The sequence below is a fragment of the Equus caballus genome, chromosome 16 (assembly GCF_041296265.1).
Source record: "Equus caballus isolate H_3958 breed thoroughbred chromosome 16, TB-T2T, whole genome shotgun sequence".
Classification (NCBI taxonomy): Eukaryota; Metazoa; Chordata; class Mammalia; order Perissodactyla; family Equidae; genus Equus; species Equus caballus.
In genome coordinates, this window is record NC_091699.1 from 85799392 (window position 1) to 85817838 (window position 18447).

Sequence of the window (18447 nt, forward strand, 5' to 3'; positions counted from 1 at the left end):
CGTCAGCTCCAAGGGCGTGGCAGGGCGGGGTCCCCTGCGCCCCAGTAGACGACGCTCAGGTCCTGGGTGACCACTTTCCGAGGGAGCCCGCCATCCCCTGTGGCAGTTATTTGGAGAGCCGGAGTGGGGGCGCAGGGCCGGAGGGCTCCCCGCGGCCGCCCCCCAGGGTCCTCCGGGAGCCGAGTCCTGCTGGAGCAGGAGCGCCCGGGAGCGAGAGGAGGGCGGAGGAAAGTTGAGGGTCAGGGGGCCGCGGAGCCGGGAGCGCGGAAGCCGGGGCCGGTGTCCGCGCCTCATGAATATGCAGGAGCCGCCTCCCTCCCTCCGTGACGTCACGGGCCGTCCCGGGGTGAGCGCCGGAGCAGCTCGGGGTCCGCGCCAGTGAGCGCGGCTGCTGCCGGCGGGCGAGCGGCGCGGCGGCGGGTGGGCACCGAGGCCGAGCGCGGCGGCGCCGACGCGCACCGAGCGGGCAGGGCGAGGCGGCGCGGCCCGGCGGGCACCGGAGGCGAAGCCGGCGCGGGCAGCAGGCGGCAGCGGCAGCTGGTCGGCGGCGGCGGCGAGGATGCTGCCTGGGAGGCTGTGCTGGGTGCCGCTCCTGCTGGCGCTGGGCGTGGGGAGCGGCAGCGGCAGCGGCGGCGGCGGCGGCGGCGGGGGCAGCCGGCGGCGCCGCCTCCTCGCGGCTAAAGGTGGGTGCTGGCGAAGTTTCTTCCTCTCCGAGGAGGAAGACAGGGCGGGCGTGAGGGTGCGAGCGGCGGGGACCGGGGCTCACGCTAGATCTGCACGCCCTCCCTTGCCGCAGCTTCCCCGGCCTCTGTGCGCCCAGGATGCCCGAAGTGAGCGCCCTGCGCCCTGGACCTGAGAGGTTCCACCAGCAGACGCCGGCCCAATCTCTGGGCGGGGTCCGGGGACCGAGGAGGAGCGAGGTCTGGGGAGTCTGGACAACTTTGGGGGCTGTCTGTGCTGGGGAGGGGGCGTAGTGGGTGAGTCGCGGGCTCCGGCCGGGAACAGCTCGAGCAGGGCGCTGGCGCGGGGAGGAGAGGAGAGGCAGTTGTCTACCTCTGCCCTGAGGGAGGGATAAGCGGCGGTGCCTTCAAAGCAGGGAGCAGAGCCTGTCTCCCAGCTCGCGGATGGGGTGGGAACTTGTAGGCTCCAGGGAAGGCCCCCCCTGGCTCGCCTCAGGTTCCCCCAGGGCGGCTCTGGCTCCCCTGGGAACGCGCGCCCGCTGGGTGGGCCGCGGAGTCCGGAAGAAGCGCTCCCCCCTACCTCGCCGACTCGGCTCCGGCTCCCGCGGGCACAGGCGCCCAACCTGGTGCCCCTCCCCCGCCCACCTTGTTAGGTTGGAGGTCGTGACCTCCCCACTCCTTCCGCCCCGAAGGAAGCCGGATCCCGGCGCACGCCTGGCGCCGTCAGGAGACTGGAGGCTGGCGAGCCGCGGACTCTGCTGCCTGGGAGCGCGGTGGGGAGCGCTGGGGTGGGGGCGCCAGGAGTGCGCCTCTGAGACAGAAGGTCACGTGCTCGTAGGACCCTAGGTGCGGGCAGAGGCGAGGGAGGTGTATCACTGGGCTGGGGGCGGGGCTGGGGGCGCAGGGGAGGCAGTGGTAGATGGGGGCTGGAGCGCCCAGCTTAGACAGAACTTGTTGATTCTCTGTGCTGTTGACAAGGAGGGCGTGCGCTTGGGTTGAGTGCTGAGGCCAAGTCTGCCAGGTAACCCGGAGAGGGGAGCGTGGTCGCTGGAATCTCGCCTGACCATCTTCTGAGGACCCAGGGGTTTGCGCCTGTAGGTGAAGAGACTCCGTGTTAGAGGCGAGCTGGCTTTGAACTCGAGCTTACCAGTGGCTCAGGGAGGGGATGTAGACCAGATCTAACTGCTCTTGGAGGCTGGAGGATGAGAGGCACATAGTTCCCCTCCTCTGGGCCTCGGAATGTCTCTCCCGCAACTTGAGAGTGATCAATTTCAGAATACGAGAGTTTCTGATCATCCCGTAATCTTCTAATTTTTTGGTGATGTGACTGAAATTATTGTATAAGCAGACATCCTGTTTCTTTTCAGCAATTTCCCCCTCTGGTGTATCCTTGAGAGGCAGTTTCTTTTCTTGGAAGACAAAGAAAAACATTACGAAAATGTTTCAAACGTAGTGTGGTGAAGGAATAGCTGATGTGAAGTGATCATTCTGAGAGACTGTTGTTTTGGTGAAAACAAGAATGAAAAACAATGAACTTCCAAACCTTTGGCCTCCTTCCCCCATATAGACACCTTGTTAAACAGGGAAATGGCATGTTTTTGAAGAATTCTCATCACTTTGTAGCAGAGCAAATGGTATATTCATAAGCAGATGTCTACAACGGGGAGCTCGCAGCCAGCGAGGGTTGGGGAGTGCCTCCGCTGGGCAGGGGAGCTGGCGTCCTTGCACACTGCACTGCCGAGTTCTCAGGTCCACATGGAGAGCTTTGCAGGCAGAAGAGAGAAAGATTAAAAAGAAGAAAAATCCAGCCTCTCAGTGATTCATGTTTTATAATGTGAATACTTATGTGCATTTTAACCAACACTTTTCATCGTCCCCACTTAGAACATAGTCATTTCGTGGTGAAAATAAGCCATTTGTCTTTCCCGTGTAAAAAAGTTGATTGGCCCTGCGCAGGCTGAGGTACTGTCTGAATGCCCTGTTCTTCCTTCTTTCCCCTTGCAACCACTGGGGGGCTGCAAAGAGCGCCGTTAGCTGCATTTTTTTTTTTTTAAAAAGACAAATGGGTAATGTTTGATCAAAACAGAGACATTTATGATGACACTTTAGTTGGTATTTACAGGACTGACTTTCCTTATTACAGTGCACTTGCATGTTACGTTTCCAAATCTCACACAGTCTCTGAAGAACATTAAGATAAAGGTGTGCTTCACAGGGTCTGCACCCTGCCACTGACTTTGCCATTTCTAAGGTTCATATCATTGTTATTCCCGTCACTGAAAGGGAGAAAAGTCAGGAAGGCATGTGAAGAAGATTGAACGAAAAATAGCTTTCTTCTTCCTTCTAGTTCTGTATTCATGTGTAGAAGAAAATTGGGAGTTTGGTGTCCCACTGAGCGGTGGAGTTGAGCGCACCCTCTGGACACTGTCTGGAAGCGCGCCCTCCCAGCTTCCCGCTCCTGTGAGATGTCGCCTCCGTGGTTCACAGCGTGTTCTGCCTTTGTGCTCCTTGCTTCTTGCTGTGGGGAGTCGAGCAGCTAATTCCCGACCACTGTTTGTGGTTTTCACAGAATCACTGTACTTTCAGTGCAAACATATTTCCAATTTCAGACGTAATACAGTGGCCAGGCAGTTATTATAATCCCTTCCCTTTACTCTCCTATATCTTGGCTACTCAAAAAAGACAAACACTTCTTAGCTTCCTTGAAAAGACCACATCCCATGCACAGGTTTTATGCACAAAGCTGGGAAGGTATTATGAACCCAGGAAGTCTCTGGGGGCAGAGAAAGATGTGTCTTATCCAGGGAAAAGAAGACAAAGCGATCTAGACAAACATCTTAAGGTTCGTGCTAAACTTGGTGATGTAGCAGTGGTCTCAGGGCTCAAGGACCTGGTAACGGTCCCGCTTCAAGTCTGCATCCAGGCACAGGTCGTTCAGGAGAATACTTGCATATAGACCCTCAGTTATGGTAGTGCCCACCTGTGTGCCCAGAGGCTGCCCAGTGCTCTGGAGGAGCCTTAGCAGACATCAGATGACCACCCCCACTCCCATCTCACCTTTAGCCTTCTTTGCGAGCTTTGCTCTAGTTGGAGAGAGGAGATTTTTATGTGGAAATTTTAAGAGAATGACAGCAGACAGAATTTGTCCAAAGTGTGGTACTATGTGATGGGGGCAGTCAAGGGAGGTGGGGGTAGGAAGAGAGCCTGCAAAAACAGCATTTGGTGATAGGGAGGGGAGAAGACAGAGCTGAGTTGTAACAGTAACAGTATCACTGTCAGGAGCACAGTGTGGGAGCCCCTCCCTAGTGGGTAACGGGCGCTGTGCTAATCCCTTCCCTGGGCCGTCTCTAATTTTTACAACCTCTGCAGGGCTGGTGTTAGCCCATTTCACAGATGAAGAAACCAAGCCTGAGAGAGGGTAAATGACTTGCCAAGACAACTAGTTAGAGGGTGTGGCACTAGGATGTGCATAAGAAGGGTCCTCATGCCCAGTGGCCCCTGACTGATCATCAGATATTTTCCCCTTTGGTTTTAAAAACAGATCTAGCAGCGACAAGGAAGCTGAGCTCTTGGTGTCTCTGAGTCCCCTGGAGCCCTTGTGGTCCTGCTCACAGCCGTGGGAGAGTCCAGGGTTGTTGTTTAAAAGGGGCCTGCCGGTGAAGTGAGGGAAGTGGGCCTTGCTTTGTCATCTGGGGAAACTAGTGTTCTTGCTAGTAGCATCATCCTCCCTCCTGCAGATTCAAAAAGCATCCTTGCGTACTCTAGATTGCACAGTGCACAACTTCCTGCAGGGTGAAGCTGGTCTGGAATGTTTATGGTGAATTGTCCTAGATCATCTCTGGCCAGGTAGCACGTGTCTCCTTGGAGTGTGACAGTTATTTCCCCAAATGAAATGCCACGAAAAGCCCTCAGCAGTGCATCAGAGGGTGCACTCTGACCTGCCGTCATCCTGAGTCACCTTTGGTTCCTGGACCAGGATGTGCTCGTTCCTGTCCTGGACCTTCTGGACTGTCCTCAGGCCAGAAGGTCTTCCTCAGCCTAATTCCTGTTGTTATTCAAGACATGGCCAGGCTTGGGCATGGCCTCCGCTGGGAAGCTTCCTAGACTGGTTCCCAGGCTGGTCACCCCCAGAAGACTGTGGCTCTCCCTCTGGCATGCTGTGCTCCTTGTCTGGCTCCAGCACTGCCCTGTGAGCTCCAAGGGCTGGAATCTCATCCTGGCTCTGCCCGCATCTCCAGGGCCCCCCGCTGCTTGGCCTCGGGGTGTGAGCAGAGCAGTCGGTAGTGACTGGCATTGGGAATCCACTTGTTTGCAATTGTGATTCTGTCGTGTCTTGACATAGACATTTTCTCTCTCTGATATGAAGTAAAATTTGGGCTTGGTAGCCAGAGAAACCTGGGTTCCAGTCCTGGTCCTTACCTTCCTAGCTGGATAGTCTTGGGCAAATTAGTTAACCCCTTTGAGCCTCAGTTTGCTTATCTATACCATGGGGATACGAGCATCTACCTTGCAAGGTGGTTGTCAGGACAGTGCTTAGAAAGCCCACTTCACGGCACGTAAATGGCGCTTAATACGCAGTGACTGTAATTACTGATCACTTCATCACTGGTTCTAGTGTCTGAGATTTGGTGAAATCCCCTCTTTCTGACCCCTTGGCAATCAGTAGCTTTGTTCACATCTTCTCTCAGCTCAAACTCGGTGCTCTCTGTCTCTGGCTCTGTATGTGCATGTGTGTGGAAGTATCATATATAAATATAAATACATGTTCACACGTGCACAGACACACATGCACATTTGGCTTGAATTGTGAAAACGTCTGCCTCGTTCACTAGTCTGTGAAAGCCTTGGAGGCCAGGGCCCCTGTCTCACTCATCCCAGCTCAGAATAAGGACTCGGCAAGGTGTGCTATATAAATAAATAAACGTGTCTCCCAGTGCCGGCACTGGAGGTGAGGGGTTCTCGTTTCTGGAGGAGGAGCTTCTGGGATGTGATTTGGGCTGTAAGGAGAGGCCCCTGCCCAGGTGGCGCTTTCCGCCCAGCCCTGCTGTCCAGGAAGCTCAGCAGCGTCCTTTCTTTGTTGAAGACAGTGACGACCTCTGTGACGATGCATGTTTTGTGTGGAAGGGGGTAACTGAAGCTATGATGACGAAATGACAGTTTGAAACAGATTCTCATTTTATTATTTGTTACCTAGCCCTTTGCTTCCTGTGGAAATGCTTCCACGGGAATGGTAGGTTGGAGGATGGACCATGGGAGGACTGAACTGGGGGAGGAGTTCTGAGCTGAGGACACAGGCACAGAACAGGACAGAGGTCACCCTGTTAATCAGCTGGGGCTGCTATAACAAAAGTGCTGTAGACTGGCTGGTTTAGAAACAACGGAGGTTGATTTCTACAGTTCTGAAGGCTGGAAGTTGGGGATCAGGGCACCAGCAGGATGGGGTTTTGGTGAGAGCTCTCTTCTGGGTTGTAGACTGCCGAGTTCTCATTGTGTCTCCACATGTGGATGCAGAGAGAGGAAGCAGGCTGTCCCGTGACTCTTATAAGGGCACTAATCCCGTTCATGGAGCTCCACCCTCATGACCTCATCTGGTCCTAATGTGGTATGATTTGGGTTGTAAGGAGAGGTCCTCCCAAAGGCCCTACCTCCCAATACCATCACTTTGGGGGTAGGGTTTCAACATATGAATTTCAGGGGCAACACAGACATTCCTCCGTAACAATCATGCTGTGAGCTTTAGTGGGGCAAGAGGTAGAAGGCAGGAGGGGGCCCTGGTCAGAGGAGGACACCTGGGGTGAGCTTTAGGCCAACCCAAACATGCACTGGGCCCTGTGCGTGAGCCTCATTAGCCAGTAGCTACTTCTCAATCTCCTGCTACTCTCTGTGAGGGGAACGAAATATAAAGCAAGTTCCAGATATCAAAGAGCTCACACTCCGTCTGGTGCAAACATCACAGATGACACGAACTATTGGAGAACTTGATAGCTTATGGGAAAAGGATAGACTGTGTATAGCAGAGCCTGAAAAAGTCTCGTAGGAAAGGAAGAAATTGGCAAGGATAGGCGAAGTCAGGAAAGATTTATGGAGACAATGAGGGGGTCTCGATGGGTGAGTAGGCATGGGGTAAGCAGATGGGAGGCGGGCAGGACAGGTGGATGCAAGGTGCTAAGAAAGCCCATGATTGGTCTGCAGGCAGGAGTGAGGAGGGACCTCAGGCCTGGACAAATAGATTTCTGTATACAGGTTACAAAGCTAATAAAAGACTGAATGTTTACTGAATGCATATTATGTCTCAGGCACTATTTTAAGCACTTCGCATGTGTCAGTTGGTTTGAGCTTAACCCCAACCCTATGAAGCAAGTGGAATTACATTCCACCTTTACAGAGGAGGCAACTGAGGCCCAGAGAAGTGAAGTAACTTGCCCAAGGTCTCACGGCTCAGAGATGGTGGAACTGAGATTTGAATGCAGAACAGTTTGGTAGACATGGATTGCCCACCTCACACGGGCTTGCCTCCCAGAGTGATGTGAGGTCTGCTCGAGGAAGGCTCTGAATGAGATCTGAGAGGCTCTGCTACCCTGGAAGGCATCTCCTCACTGTCCGAGAACATTTGGTTTCACTACAAAATTGCTGAAAGAGTTGGTTTCTCTAGAAGCCTCACTCTCTGATTGACTTCTCCATCAGGAGCGACCCTGACCCCTCTCTTCTTGTCCAGGCAGCTTGAAGCATTGCTCACCTCCCGTTATGCCTGGTCTCAAGGGGAGAAGACAGCTGTCTGCATTGCATGGTCTGAGATGTGCTTGGAGAGGACTCTTGCACCAGAAAGACCTCCCCAGCTGGTTGTTCACTTGGGTTAACATGGCCCCCTTCTGACTCCTTTTTTTAAGTGGCAGGATTAATAAAGGGTACCACAGGGCTGGACACTGGGGCGGTGAGGAAGGGATGCTGAAAGGTGACTGTGGAAGGGTGGGAGAGACGGTGTAGCAGGTCCCTGACTGCTCGAAAGACTGCCTTTTCTTCTGATGTCCTGGCAGTGCTTTATATATGTCAGCTGCCTTTTTCTCAAATACCAACTTTACAGATTGGTACATGAACCCCACAGGGCTTGCAGCAGCAGAGCCAGGAATCAGACAGAGGGGTCGCCTGCTGGCAGATGGTTGTAATCCAGCACCAGGGAGCCAGGTGATACCTTGGACGATGTCACCTGAAGCCCACTTCTGCTTCTTAGTGGTTTCTAGTCCTTGGAACAGGCACTCGTCTCTGATGCCTTCTCCTCTTGTCCCTAGTTCAGTGCCCTCTGCTCATGTCATTACTCCCAGGGCCATCTCTGGCCCTGACCAGTTTTTCTCCTAGCTCATCTTGAGCCCCGCTCAGAGACTTGCTCAACGTCTGTCCCCTCTAGGATTCCCTGGGTAACGCCAGCCCCATGTGTGCCAACCCAGCCTCTCATCTTCCCTCCAGGAATCTGGTGCTTACTCTGTGGCTTCTCTTTGGGTGAAAGGTACAACATCTGTGCGCTCACCCAAGCCAGAGCCCCAGGAGTCGTCCAGCAGGCTTATCTCTCCTCCTCCATCACACCCTATCCTTCATCATGTCCAGTCGATTCTACCCATGAAGATCCAGAACCTTCCTGCTCCCCTCCATGTCCATTACTACTGCGTTATTCAGCATCTCTTGAGAATGAAAGCACTAGGTTTTAATTTTGATTCTCTCCTCACATCATCTATCACACTGCTGCCAGGATGGGTAGATGAACTCTCGTCCCACCAGGCCTACAAAAAATTCCGTCCTTCGCCATCCATGCCAGGGTCTGTTAGGGTCCCAGGGTTTTGAGAACAGTTCACACTCTTGGAATGACTTCAGATTTCCATCCCTTACAGGTTACCAGTTGTGATGCCCATTGTCTGAACAGCATGGCTTCTTGACGTCCCCAGCTCTCTACTTCCACAGGCGGCGGAATCCTTGCCACCCCTGGGCTCCAGCACCTGGAGTCCAGTTCTCATATCACATTTCCTTGGAACTGCCCTGGGGGTGCTGCGGGGCTAGGAGAGGGAGCCGGCCACCAGTTCCCATCCTGGAGGAAACCAGCTCCTCTCCCACCTTCTACCTCTCCCATCCCTTCCAGAACTCCTTCAAGGAGCTCAGACATTCATAAAGTAAAGGCCAGGACAGGAAGCGTCTACAGAGAACTTCTGCCTGCACTCTTGCAACCCAGGCCTCCTTGGGAGCGAGGATGCAGAGGGGCCTAGTGCCTTCTTAGAACAGGAAGCCTCACCCCCGTTGGCCTCTTATATCTTCTCAAGAGAGATCCAAACTCTCCAGCCCCACAAAGAGGCCCATCGATGGTTTTTCCCCTCACTTCTCATCTGGCCTCCTCTCCTCTCCATGAACTTTCCAGCAATTTCCAGATAGTTAATACTGCCATCTCTCAAGAGCTTACTATGTGTCAGGCACCGTTTTGAGTACTTTATAGGCACAGCTGTGCACTGAATCATGATGCTTCAGTCAGTGACAGACCACGAATGTGACAGGGGTCCCATAAGATTAGTACCATATAGCCCAGATGTGCAGTAGGCTGTACCATCTAGGTTTGTGTAAGTACACTGCATGATGTTCACACAACGATGCAATGGCCTAACGACACATTTATCAGAACGTATTCCCGTCATTAAGCGACACGTGACTGTATTAATACTCATTCAGCCCTCCAGCCACTCAATCCAGTGTGTGCTCTTATTATCCCTATTTTATAGGTGAGGAAACTGAGGCCAGGCAGGTCGCGCTACTTACCCAGTTCACTCAAGCCAGTAGAGCTGGGGTTTGAGTCCACGAAGTCTAGTTTCAGAGTCTGCCCTCTTATCCATTGTGTCAGTGATTCTCAGCCCTGGATGCACAGTGGACCCACTTGAGAGAGTTTTAAAATAACACTGATGCCTGGAACCCAGCCCCAGAGATTCTGGTGAAGTTGCTCTAGGCTAGCACCTGAGGTTTCGTTTTAAGCCCTCCACTGTTTCTTCTGCCCAGCTGAGGTTGACAAGCACCCCCTCCACGGCTAACAGCTCCCCCGGGGGGACGCGTTGTTTCTTTGCATGGGTTGCAAGGCTGCTCCCGGGTGGGGGCCTTGTTCCTCCGCATTTCACCACCTCTACTTTCCCCATCCAAGTGCTGTCACCCTCCTGTCTCCCCAGGCAGACCATGAGCCCCTCGAATAGGAAGCGCCTGGTCACCTGTGTGTGCCCAGCGCCCAGCGCTGTCCGAGGTCCGGAGTGAATGCTGAGTGTTGAGGGAGTGGCTGTGTGCAGGTGATGGCACCCACGCCGCTGCACGTCCCCAGGACTCTGTCCACATACTTCTCCCGGTCAGTGCCCCTCCGGCTTCAGTCACTGGTGGGAACCCCTCCTCAGACCTCTTCCCTCTGGTTCCCTGACTGTCCTTCCAGATCAGCGACAGTGTTTGCTCTGTAAAGGCTGGAAACTCTCAGTCTGCAGGCGACTCAGGGGAACGTGGACCACGGCAACATGTGTGAGGGGGTCAGGTCCGGCAGATGCCATTGCACTTTCACCGGGAAAGCTGTCAATGCCACTCTCACAGCTTCCAAAAGTGCTTAATTGGCTGCAATTTGACTTAAATTTTGCTGATTAAATAAAAAAAACCCCGCATCGTTTTTGTGACTTCTGCCGCTTTGCATTTCCATGACGTCTGGTGCATTATATAGTTAAATCTGCAGTCTTCAAAGAAGTCTGACAGGAAAATCGCTGTGGAGCATGAAGGAAGGGCCTGGTCTCCATGTCAGGTGACCTGGATCCAGTGACCAGTGTGGGTTGGGGTGGATCGCTCAGCCCTCGGGGATCTGCTTTTCCGTGTGCAGAAAGGACACCACGGCCCCTCCCTCCTCTCCCCAAGAAAGTTCTGAGTATCCACATGAAGGGCTCTGAACACCCTTTGAAAGGATAAAGTGCCTAAGAAAATAAGGGGATCAGATTTAAGAAATTTGTTTTGAGACTTTGGGACTCAACCCCCCTCCCAAACAAAACCCTACATCTGTCTGTCTTTATAGCAGTTTAGTTAAGTGTGTTTTCAGGAGAAGTTTGAATTTAGTGTTAACTCCCTTCTTAGTTCTTTGATGTACAGCCTGCATATGTCACACAGCTGGTGGTCACCATGGTTACGCAAGGAATGCAGCAGTGGCAGACCCATAAATTTTCAGGGAGGAATCAGTCAAAACTGTTAATATCATGTCAAGTTGATGTGTCGTTTTCCAATTTGCATGGATAACTGCATTGCAGCAAATTAATTAAAACAGATAAATGTTAATCTAATGCATGTCTCCTTGTAATTAATGAAATATAACCATTACAGGGGTATTTGATTTATTATTTTAATTTGTAAAATGCTGAATTCTCCTATAAAGTTAGGTATAGTAATAGGGGAAGCTGACCCATATATAGCATTAGGGAAAATAATCACATTTCTATAAATTAATCACTCTCTAAAAGGATATAGTTCATTAACACCATGAACTGAAAGTGTTAGATGTAAATTAGATTAACCTTTTTAGTGACACTTCCATTTATATTGCGTATTCTCTTCAAACTCAAAGCACTTTACATATATTAATTCAATTAACCCTCCCCAGACCCTTGTTAAGTAAGTACATATATCAAAGCTGGAAGGGAGGAGAAATGAAACCCTTCAAAGATATTGAAGTCCTGGCCTTAGGGTGCAATATTTATGGCTTCCTCTGCAGCGAGACAGTTTATCCTGGACTTCTGTAGCTTGAGAACGCGGGTACATTCAGGCTGTCTCTCTCGTGCTGCCAGGAAACACTTAGCACATCGCTCCCTACCTGAAGCCAGAGATGCTTCTGCCTGATACTCAGGCCAAATGCTCTAAGGAAACTTCCGCTTTATTATTAAAGTGTACCCCAGCAGCTCTGCATTTGGCTGTGGACAGGGCGTCTCCAAGTGGGTGTGAGTGGCTAGACCTTAGTGCCCAACTCGGGCATGCACAGGGTCATCTTCCCCTGGGCTGGCTGCTGCTCCCCCTTTAAGCTTCTTCCCTTGGGTGTGTGAACACTGAGGATGGGCTGGTGAACAAGACCTTGGGATGCTAACAGGAGAAGAAACAAGGAGCGACAGGGAGATGGGAATGGGGCTTAACCTCTTCATCTGGGGTCTCTCCTCAGGCCTGCCTGGGCTGGGGTCAGAGACTGCTGTCCCTTTATCTTCTGAGTTGGAGAGTGAGGACCTGAGAGAGGAAGGGTTTGCTCTCCATCTTGCTAAAAGTGTTCTCAAGGAAAGTTTCCTGAGTGAGGATCTGGGTCTTGTGCTGTAGCTTGCACCAAGCAAGCCCCATCTCCTGTGGGGTCCACGCCTATTTGCAGGACTTTCATTGCCCCCGTCCTCCTGGAGATGTGCACATGAGACAGGATGGGGATGGGGTCTTGCATTATAAAAGCTCATGAACAATCAGAGGAGGAGACTCTGTAAGCATTTGCTTAGCTTGATTGCAAGTGTGTGTTTGGTGGTTTGAGGTTCTGAATGTTTATTTTTCCAACTCTGCTCCTTCAAGATCTCAACTCACAATCGCTCTCCTAGGGGCAGATTTTCGCTATAGTCCACAAACCCTTTGAAATGCAGTGCGTTTCAGATAACAGCCTGCCCTGTAGCTGGTAGTTACAGACTTACCATGGGTCAGGTCAACCTGAAGGAATGAATCACTAACGATTAGACGTGAAATGGAAAGTAGGAGAACAATGTTGAAGTGTGGGGGATTATTTTCTCTGCCTCTGGAGTTAGAAAATCACTTAGTCTGCTTCTCCGAGGTAGCATGCAAAGACAGTTTAAGCCCACACAGTCCTAGAATCTCGGTTCATTGTGCTCTGCCGGCACTTTTTGGCACACTTCTCTTTGCTGCGAATATGCCCCAGCTTCTCCCCTCCAGACCATGTCTGGGAGGGCTTAAGAATCAGGACTTAGAGCCAAGAACTAAAAGACAAGCCATCACTCAGGAAATGCTGGGGATGAGAGAAAACACTGAGTTTGCAGTTCATGGTATTTTAAGAATTTTCTTTTCTCCCTTCCTTCAAATTTCACATTTAAGACCTGGATTTTAGCTTCTTAGCTTTCTTTTTGGTATTTTTTTCCCAAAGGAAAATCAATTATTTCGGCTCTGTTGCACCATCATCAGAAATATCAAGCTGGTTGCATCTTGCTTGATTATTAATTTTAAAATTATATTTAAGACTTTTTAGTGATTTGTTCTTCTTTTAATTAGATTCATGAATAAGCATGTTTTGTCGCACCTGCATCTTTTTCCTCTTTGAACACCCCTCTGCCTCCCCTTCTTCCTAATCTTCCAGTAGTTAAATTCCAGCCCTCCTACGTAGAGGGATTCAAGTCAGAAACCAGCCAAGTATCTTTGCAGCTGTAGTTTTCCTGGAGTTTTGCTTTCAGATGTGTCCTACCAGTGGGCTTTGTCCCAGAGCCCACGGGGCAGATGGGAAGGGCTGGCAGAATTGTTGCATCAACCTTCAGCACCTTCTCATCCCAGTGTTTCCTGGTGCTGTGATATCTCTTCCTGTCCCCCACCCCCACCCCCCAATCTCTCTCTTTAAGACCTTGGTGGCACCAAGGACAGCTTTTGGAGGTAGGGTTTGGCTGCTCCCTGGAAGCCACTTCTTAAAATACTACCAATAAAGATGAGAATCATCATCATCCTAGTCTTAAACAATTTATTTTCTCAGACCAATGGGAAATGTGAGTAAAAGCATCTTTAGAAAGCTTTGCTCCTTCTGTTGGACCAGAACCACCCCATCTTACTAAAGACGGAGGGCTTGCTGTGCAGCCACAGCTTCAAAACCGGTCACCTGGCTCACACTTCCAACCAGATGGGCTCCCATTTGGAAAGTGGGAGCTGTCACTGCCTCTGCCCTGAGTCTTGAAGGTACTGGTGCCCTAAAGCTCTACTCAGATCATCTTATCAGAGAGTTTCCTGTAAGGTGATGGGACGTGGTGCATGATCTCATTTGATGATGTTTGCATTTAGAAAGAGGGCACTGCTCAACCATAGGATTGAGCAGTCGCATACTGGTGGCATGTTCACCAGCACGGCAGCCTGTCTGGAAGGCCTGGGGGATGTGAGAGGCAGATGGGTCTCTGTCATGGTGCTCAAACCATGTTAGAGTGATATCAGCTCCTGTGCCCAAATTGTGCGAACCCTCCAGGCATGGGTCTGTGAGACATACCTTCTGTCATCTAAAAGCTGGCAGCAGCTGGCTACAGACCCTCAGGAAACTGGGCTCTTGCCCATGCTGACTGCCAGCTCTGGTGGATCTTGAGTCTCTTTTCAGCCTTGGGTCCTGGCATGAAAGGACCTGGTGCTTGGTGTGGGTAGCTTTTGTGGCTCTGGGTAAAGATGTGCACTTTGATATCCTCTCTCTCCAGAACTGAGGAAGCCTTGATTTCTGGAGAGCTTGAGCCCTGCCAATCCCCAGCCAACCCTCCTGAGCACCTAAGCAGGTACCCCAAGAGGCATGAGAGGACATTGTCATCCACTGTGGTACAAGAGCCTCAGATGTGCAGGCTGATGGTGCTCACATCCATTCAAAGAAGCATCGCCTGGGTACAGGCATGCAGCCCAGGTCTCCCCTCAGTTAACCACGAAGACTCGGCTGCTTCTCCAGCTCGACTGTGTCTGTTAAAGGCAGGGCAGGGCTTCCCCTGTGCAGCTCCCGGCACTTCACACATGACTCAGGAGTCTGTAGAACACTGGTCCTTCTCCATCTGTGGTTCTGAGTGTGTTTTTTGGTGTCCTGGGATGTTCTCGTCTCTTGTCCTTGCTCCTGTGACAGGCACTATAGCCCTGATTCTTGTCTTTCTACTTCAACCAGCTCAGGACAGGGGTGAGGGGTGGGGAGGCAGGGGCCTTGCTGCTCGGAGAGTGCATGGTAATTTGGGTTCTACAGCCCACCGGCTTGTGCACTGATCCCTCTTCAATCTGGTTCTCCGCAGCCCTTGGTGGATCCTCCAACACACGCCTGTCACTCACCCCCTGCTCAGAATTCCTCTGTGTCACTCCGTCACTTTCAGGATGAAGTCCACTTTCCTTGGCTTATCTCAAAAGACCTGCCTGTTCCTGGGCTATGTGAACTCGTGTGCATGGAGCCCAGCACCCAGCACAGCCTGAGCGAGCAAGTGAGCGCATCTTCTCTCTACACTTTCTCCTCACGCTTCAGCCCCGTCTGCCTCACGGGCCTTCTTGTGCCTCTGCGCATCCTGCCCCATCTGCCACTGTGCTTTTGTCCTGCCTGGCAGCCTGGCAGCTCCCCTTACACTGCTGGTGCCTCTTTGGGGAATCCATGCTTGGGCACCCCCTGGGGAGGTGTTCTTTCTTCCCCTGTCCCCCATACAGACACAGCTCCCATATGGACCTCCACCATGGCACTTCTCGGAGTGTGTCCTCATTGCCCACCTGCCTGCCCATCATTATACTGTGCATTCCTCAAGGTCAGGGTCTGTGACGTCCTCAATCATGTCCCCAGAGGTTTAGGGTCTGCACAGTGTTGGTGGATAAGTGATGGCTGGAGCTCCCTAGAATCCAGCTCATTGCCTCGTAGGGGATGCAGGGCTGGGACGGAATTTTCCTTGATTCTCCTTTCCCCTTTATCCCCTGGGTCCCAAGTGCCCATCTTCCCAGTGCAAGCTCACTGGAGTAGGGCTGGTGGAGTAGGAGGATTTGGTTAGGAAAGGCCAGCATTGCAGACTGGGCACTGGCCATCACTGGCGTGTGCTGGCACCTTCAGGGATGGGGTGATGGAGCCAGGCTGGGGGTGGGTGGCCTGTTGGGTGTGGGACAGGTTAGGGACTGGGAAGCTAGATGGTTCAGAGCTTGAACCTCTGAGGCTGATGATTCTGGGGCCATTTCCAGAGTGTATATCCTTCTGGGATAATTAATACAAATTGACTTTCCCATCAGTGAAGTAGCTTAGTCATGAGCTCCTTCTTTAATCTGTAGCATTGAATACACACATTTGGGAGAACATCTTTTGTCACTTGGAGTGATGAGAATTTAGTTGTAACCATCCACTGCTGTGGGTCCCACACTCTCCCCAGCACACTCTCCTGTGTCGCTCCATGGACCCTCCTTGCTCCTGTCAGCATTCTCGTAAACTCCAGATTGTGGAAGTCCTACATATATAAAGCATGCTTTGTTTTCCAATCAGGTCATTGAAAGCGATTTGTAGTTTATGATATCAGATGCATGTGTATGGAGAGGCAAGGATAAGGTTTTTAATCAGAAAAGCTTTGTCATCAATTAAAAGGGGACAGCCACACATGATGAGGCCTGTGGAGTTCTGCCACCACAGCTAGGGAAGCAGGCAAGCAGGAAGAGGTGCCCACTTCTGACTATGCTGAGATTTCCAGGCTGTGTACGTAGTCCACAAAAAATGAGCAAATGGGAATTTCTCCAAAGTCAAGACATTTACTCTGGATCTGAGGATATACTGGTTCAGTTCTGAACATTAAAGCTTTGACACTATGCCCCGGGAAACCCCACCTTCCCATTCAAACCAAAACCCAGAGCTTCTGAGACTGCTGTTGGGAAGGGAAGCTGCGGGGGGCACTCCCTCAGTGTGTGGGCTGTGGAGTCGGGTGTGGGCAGGTGGCTAACAGCCAGAGGCTGACCTGAAGTCCCCCATCTCCTTGGGGCAGGTGTTCTTCTGAGATAATGCTGCCACTCCCTGCGTGGGCTGGGGGGGGTGGGGGGACCTGGACAGAATAGAGCTGCCCCCTTCCTGTAACTCCGGCTCAAGTGGGAACAACACTTCCCTTCAAATATCAAGGCTGGAGTTTGGACCCGACAGGGTTTTATTAAAGGCTCAGGATGCGTAACCAAGAAATAGACAGAAAGGATCACGAATCTACAGCTCTTCAGAGGTCTGCATCTCTTCAGAGCCAGTGGCCCCTTCTTACAAGAAATATTTTGTAATACCCTTGTTATTATTCTGAAATGAAATTTACTGATACTATTACCTGCTTGTATACATAATTTAACAAATCAATAATATATATATATTGTATTTATATTTAATGCCTTAACTGAAATATAAAAGAACTAAAAGGAAAATAATGTATAATAAAACAATAGGTAATGCTTGGGCTGAACTATACTAGAGGAAGTAGTGAATTAGATGCTTGCTGTGAATTCCACAACTACAAATGCAAATAGATCCAAGTGTGTTGTGTTGGCAATTCAAATATCATGGGCAGTATTGGGGTGATATGACGTTAAGAAATGGTGAGATACTTCTGGTAAAGTTCTGAACCAAACAAAGTACACTCTGGTCTCAATTCATAGGAGGGTTGTATTCCTGGAAAACTTGGGGTTTGTTAAAGCTACACAAAAGATATTTATCAGACCCACTCCAGTGCCACTGGTATAAGGAAGAGAACTGTGGAGGTCTATGTGGTGTGCTGGAAGACGTTCAGGCTGAGAGCTGCCTGGATACCTACCACACACACACACACACACACACACACAGAGCTGCTTCTAAGAGGTACCAAAGATGGGTCCTGTATGTGCTTCAGGCTGAAATTCCCTTAAAGAGTAGACAACTTCTGGAACTACAGTCTTTCTGGGGACCTTTTGGAGGAGAAGAGGAAAGTGCCACCAGCTGATGGACAACTGAACAAGGTTGTCATATGTCACATGAAGACCTTATGAAGAATAAGATCTTCCCGGTGGGGCGGGTTGGAAGAGCACGTTGAGCCCGTAAACCACATGATGTGGTAGAACATCAGTTAGACCAGAGGAAGGGGACCTCCACTTTGTCTAGTTAAGTATGGAGACATCTCTTGGTCTTTCCCCTCTCCTGCATCTCTACCCCACAAGCAGAAGAGTAGGATGGAGGGGAGGGGAGAGAGCCCACCACAGCCGGCCCTCTCCATCATGAGACTTTGGGAAGCCTTGCTTTGTGGGGGAGGGCAGAGAGTAGATCTTTGCATCAGATAGGAGAATGAAATGAAAATGAACTGGATTAAGTCTTAGTAACTGAAAGGGAAGGAAAAGCTGTAGGATTGGGTGGGGGCAACTTTAAGGCAGTTGCCGCCTAGTGGGAAGAGGAGCTTGACGTAGCACAGTCGGGGGCAAAAATAACATCATTTTATGTTTACAACCCCATGGATTAAACTCCGATAGAGTGGCAAGAGTATTTATTATGGTCAATACTGATATTGCAGAGATAAAACACTGTTCTCCTGGATGGAAAATTCTTCCTTTAGTGTTCTCATTGATAATTTAGAAGGATGAGAGTTTTAATTTTGTTTTGTTTTTAGTCGCTGGGTGTCTGTTATTTTTTCTCCTTTCTTTCACATAAGCTTGAGGTATTGCCAAGAGAAAGGCTGAATTTCCAAAGAGAGTTTCAGTAACTCTGAGATGAAAACGCATTTTAATATTTTGATTTGATGGGAAATGGTATATCCCCTTAATAAGTAGTTCAGTGACATTTGGTGGTTCTGTAATATTTGACTTGGAGTTGAGTTTATAAAAATTTCAGCCCAACAGTAACTTCAGGGCACTAAGGGATGTATGTATTTCTGAAATGAGAAGACCTGGTTGACATTCTGATTCTAAAATCAACATCATCTCTTATGCGTTGCCGTATTTTCAATTACAATGGACGATGGGCTGTGAATTTAAAAGTGGCTTCCTTGCAAGCTCCCGCACAGACCCAGCTTGTGTGGAGACAGGAGAAGAGTGTGAGTTG

The 18447-nt window shown here is 50.8% G+C and overlaps 1 protein-coding gene across 2 annotated transcripts in view; it reads left to right on the plus strand.

Moving 5' to 3' along the window:
• Positions 1–386: 386 nt before the first annotated feature.
• The window catches only part of CLSTN2 (calsyntenin 2), a 552389-nt gene continuing 534328 nt past the window's right edge, over positions 387–18447 (plus strand). Inside the window, exon 1 of one of the 2 annotated variants that reach the window (XM_070238231.1) lies at positions 387–683. In XM_070238231.1, coding sequence (XP_070094332.1) covers positions 560–683 — 124 coding nt within the window. In that variant the 5' untranslated portion in view covers positions 387–559. The remainder of the gene's footprint in view (positions 684–18447) is intronic. The other variant, XM_023621018.2, reaches the window with a different exon arrangement.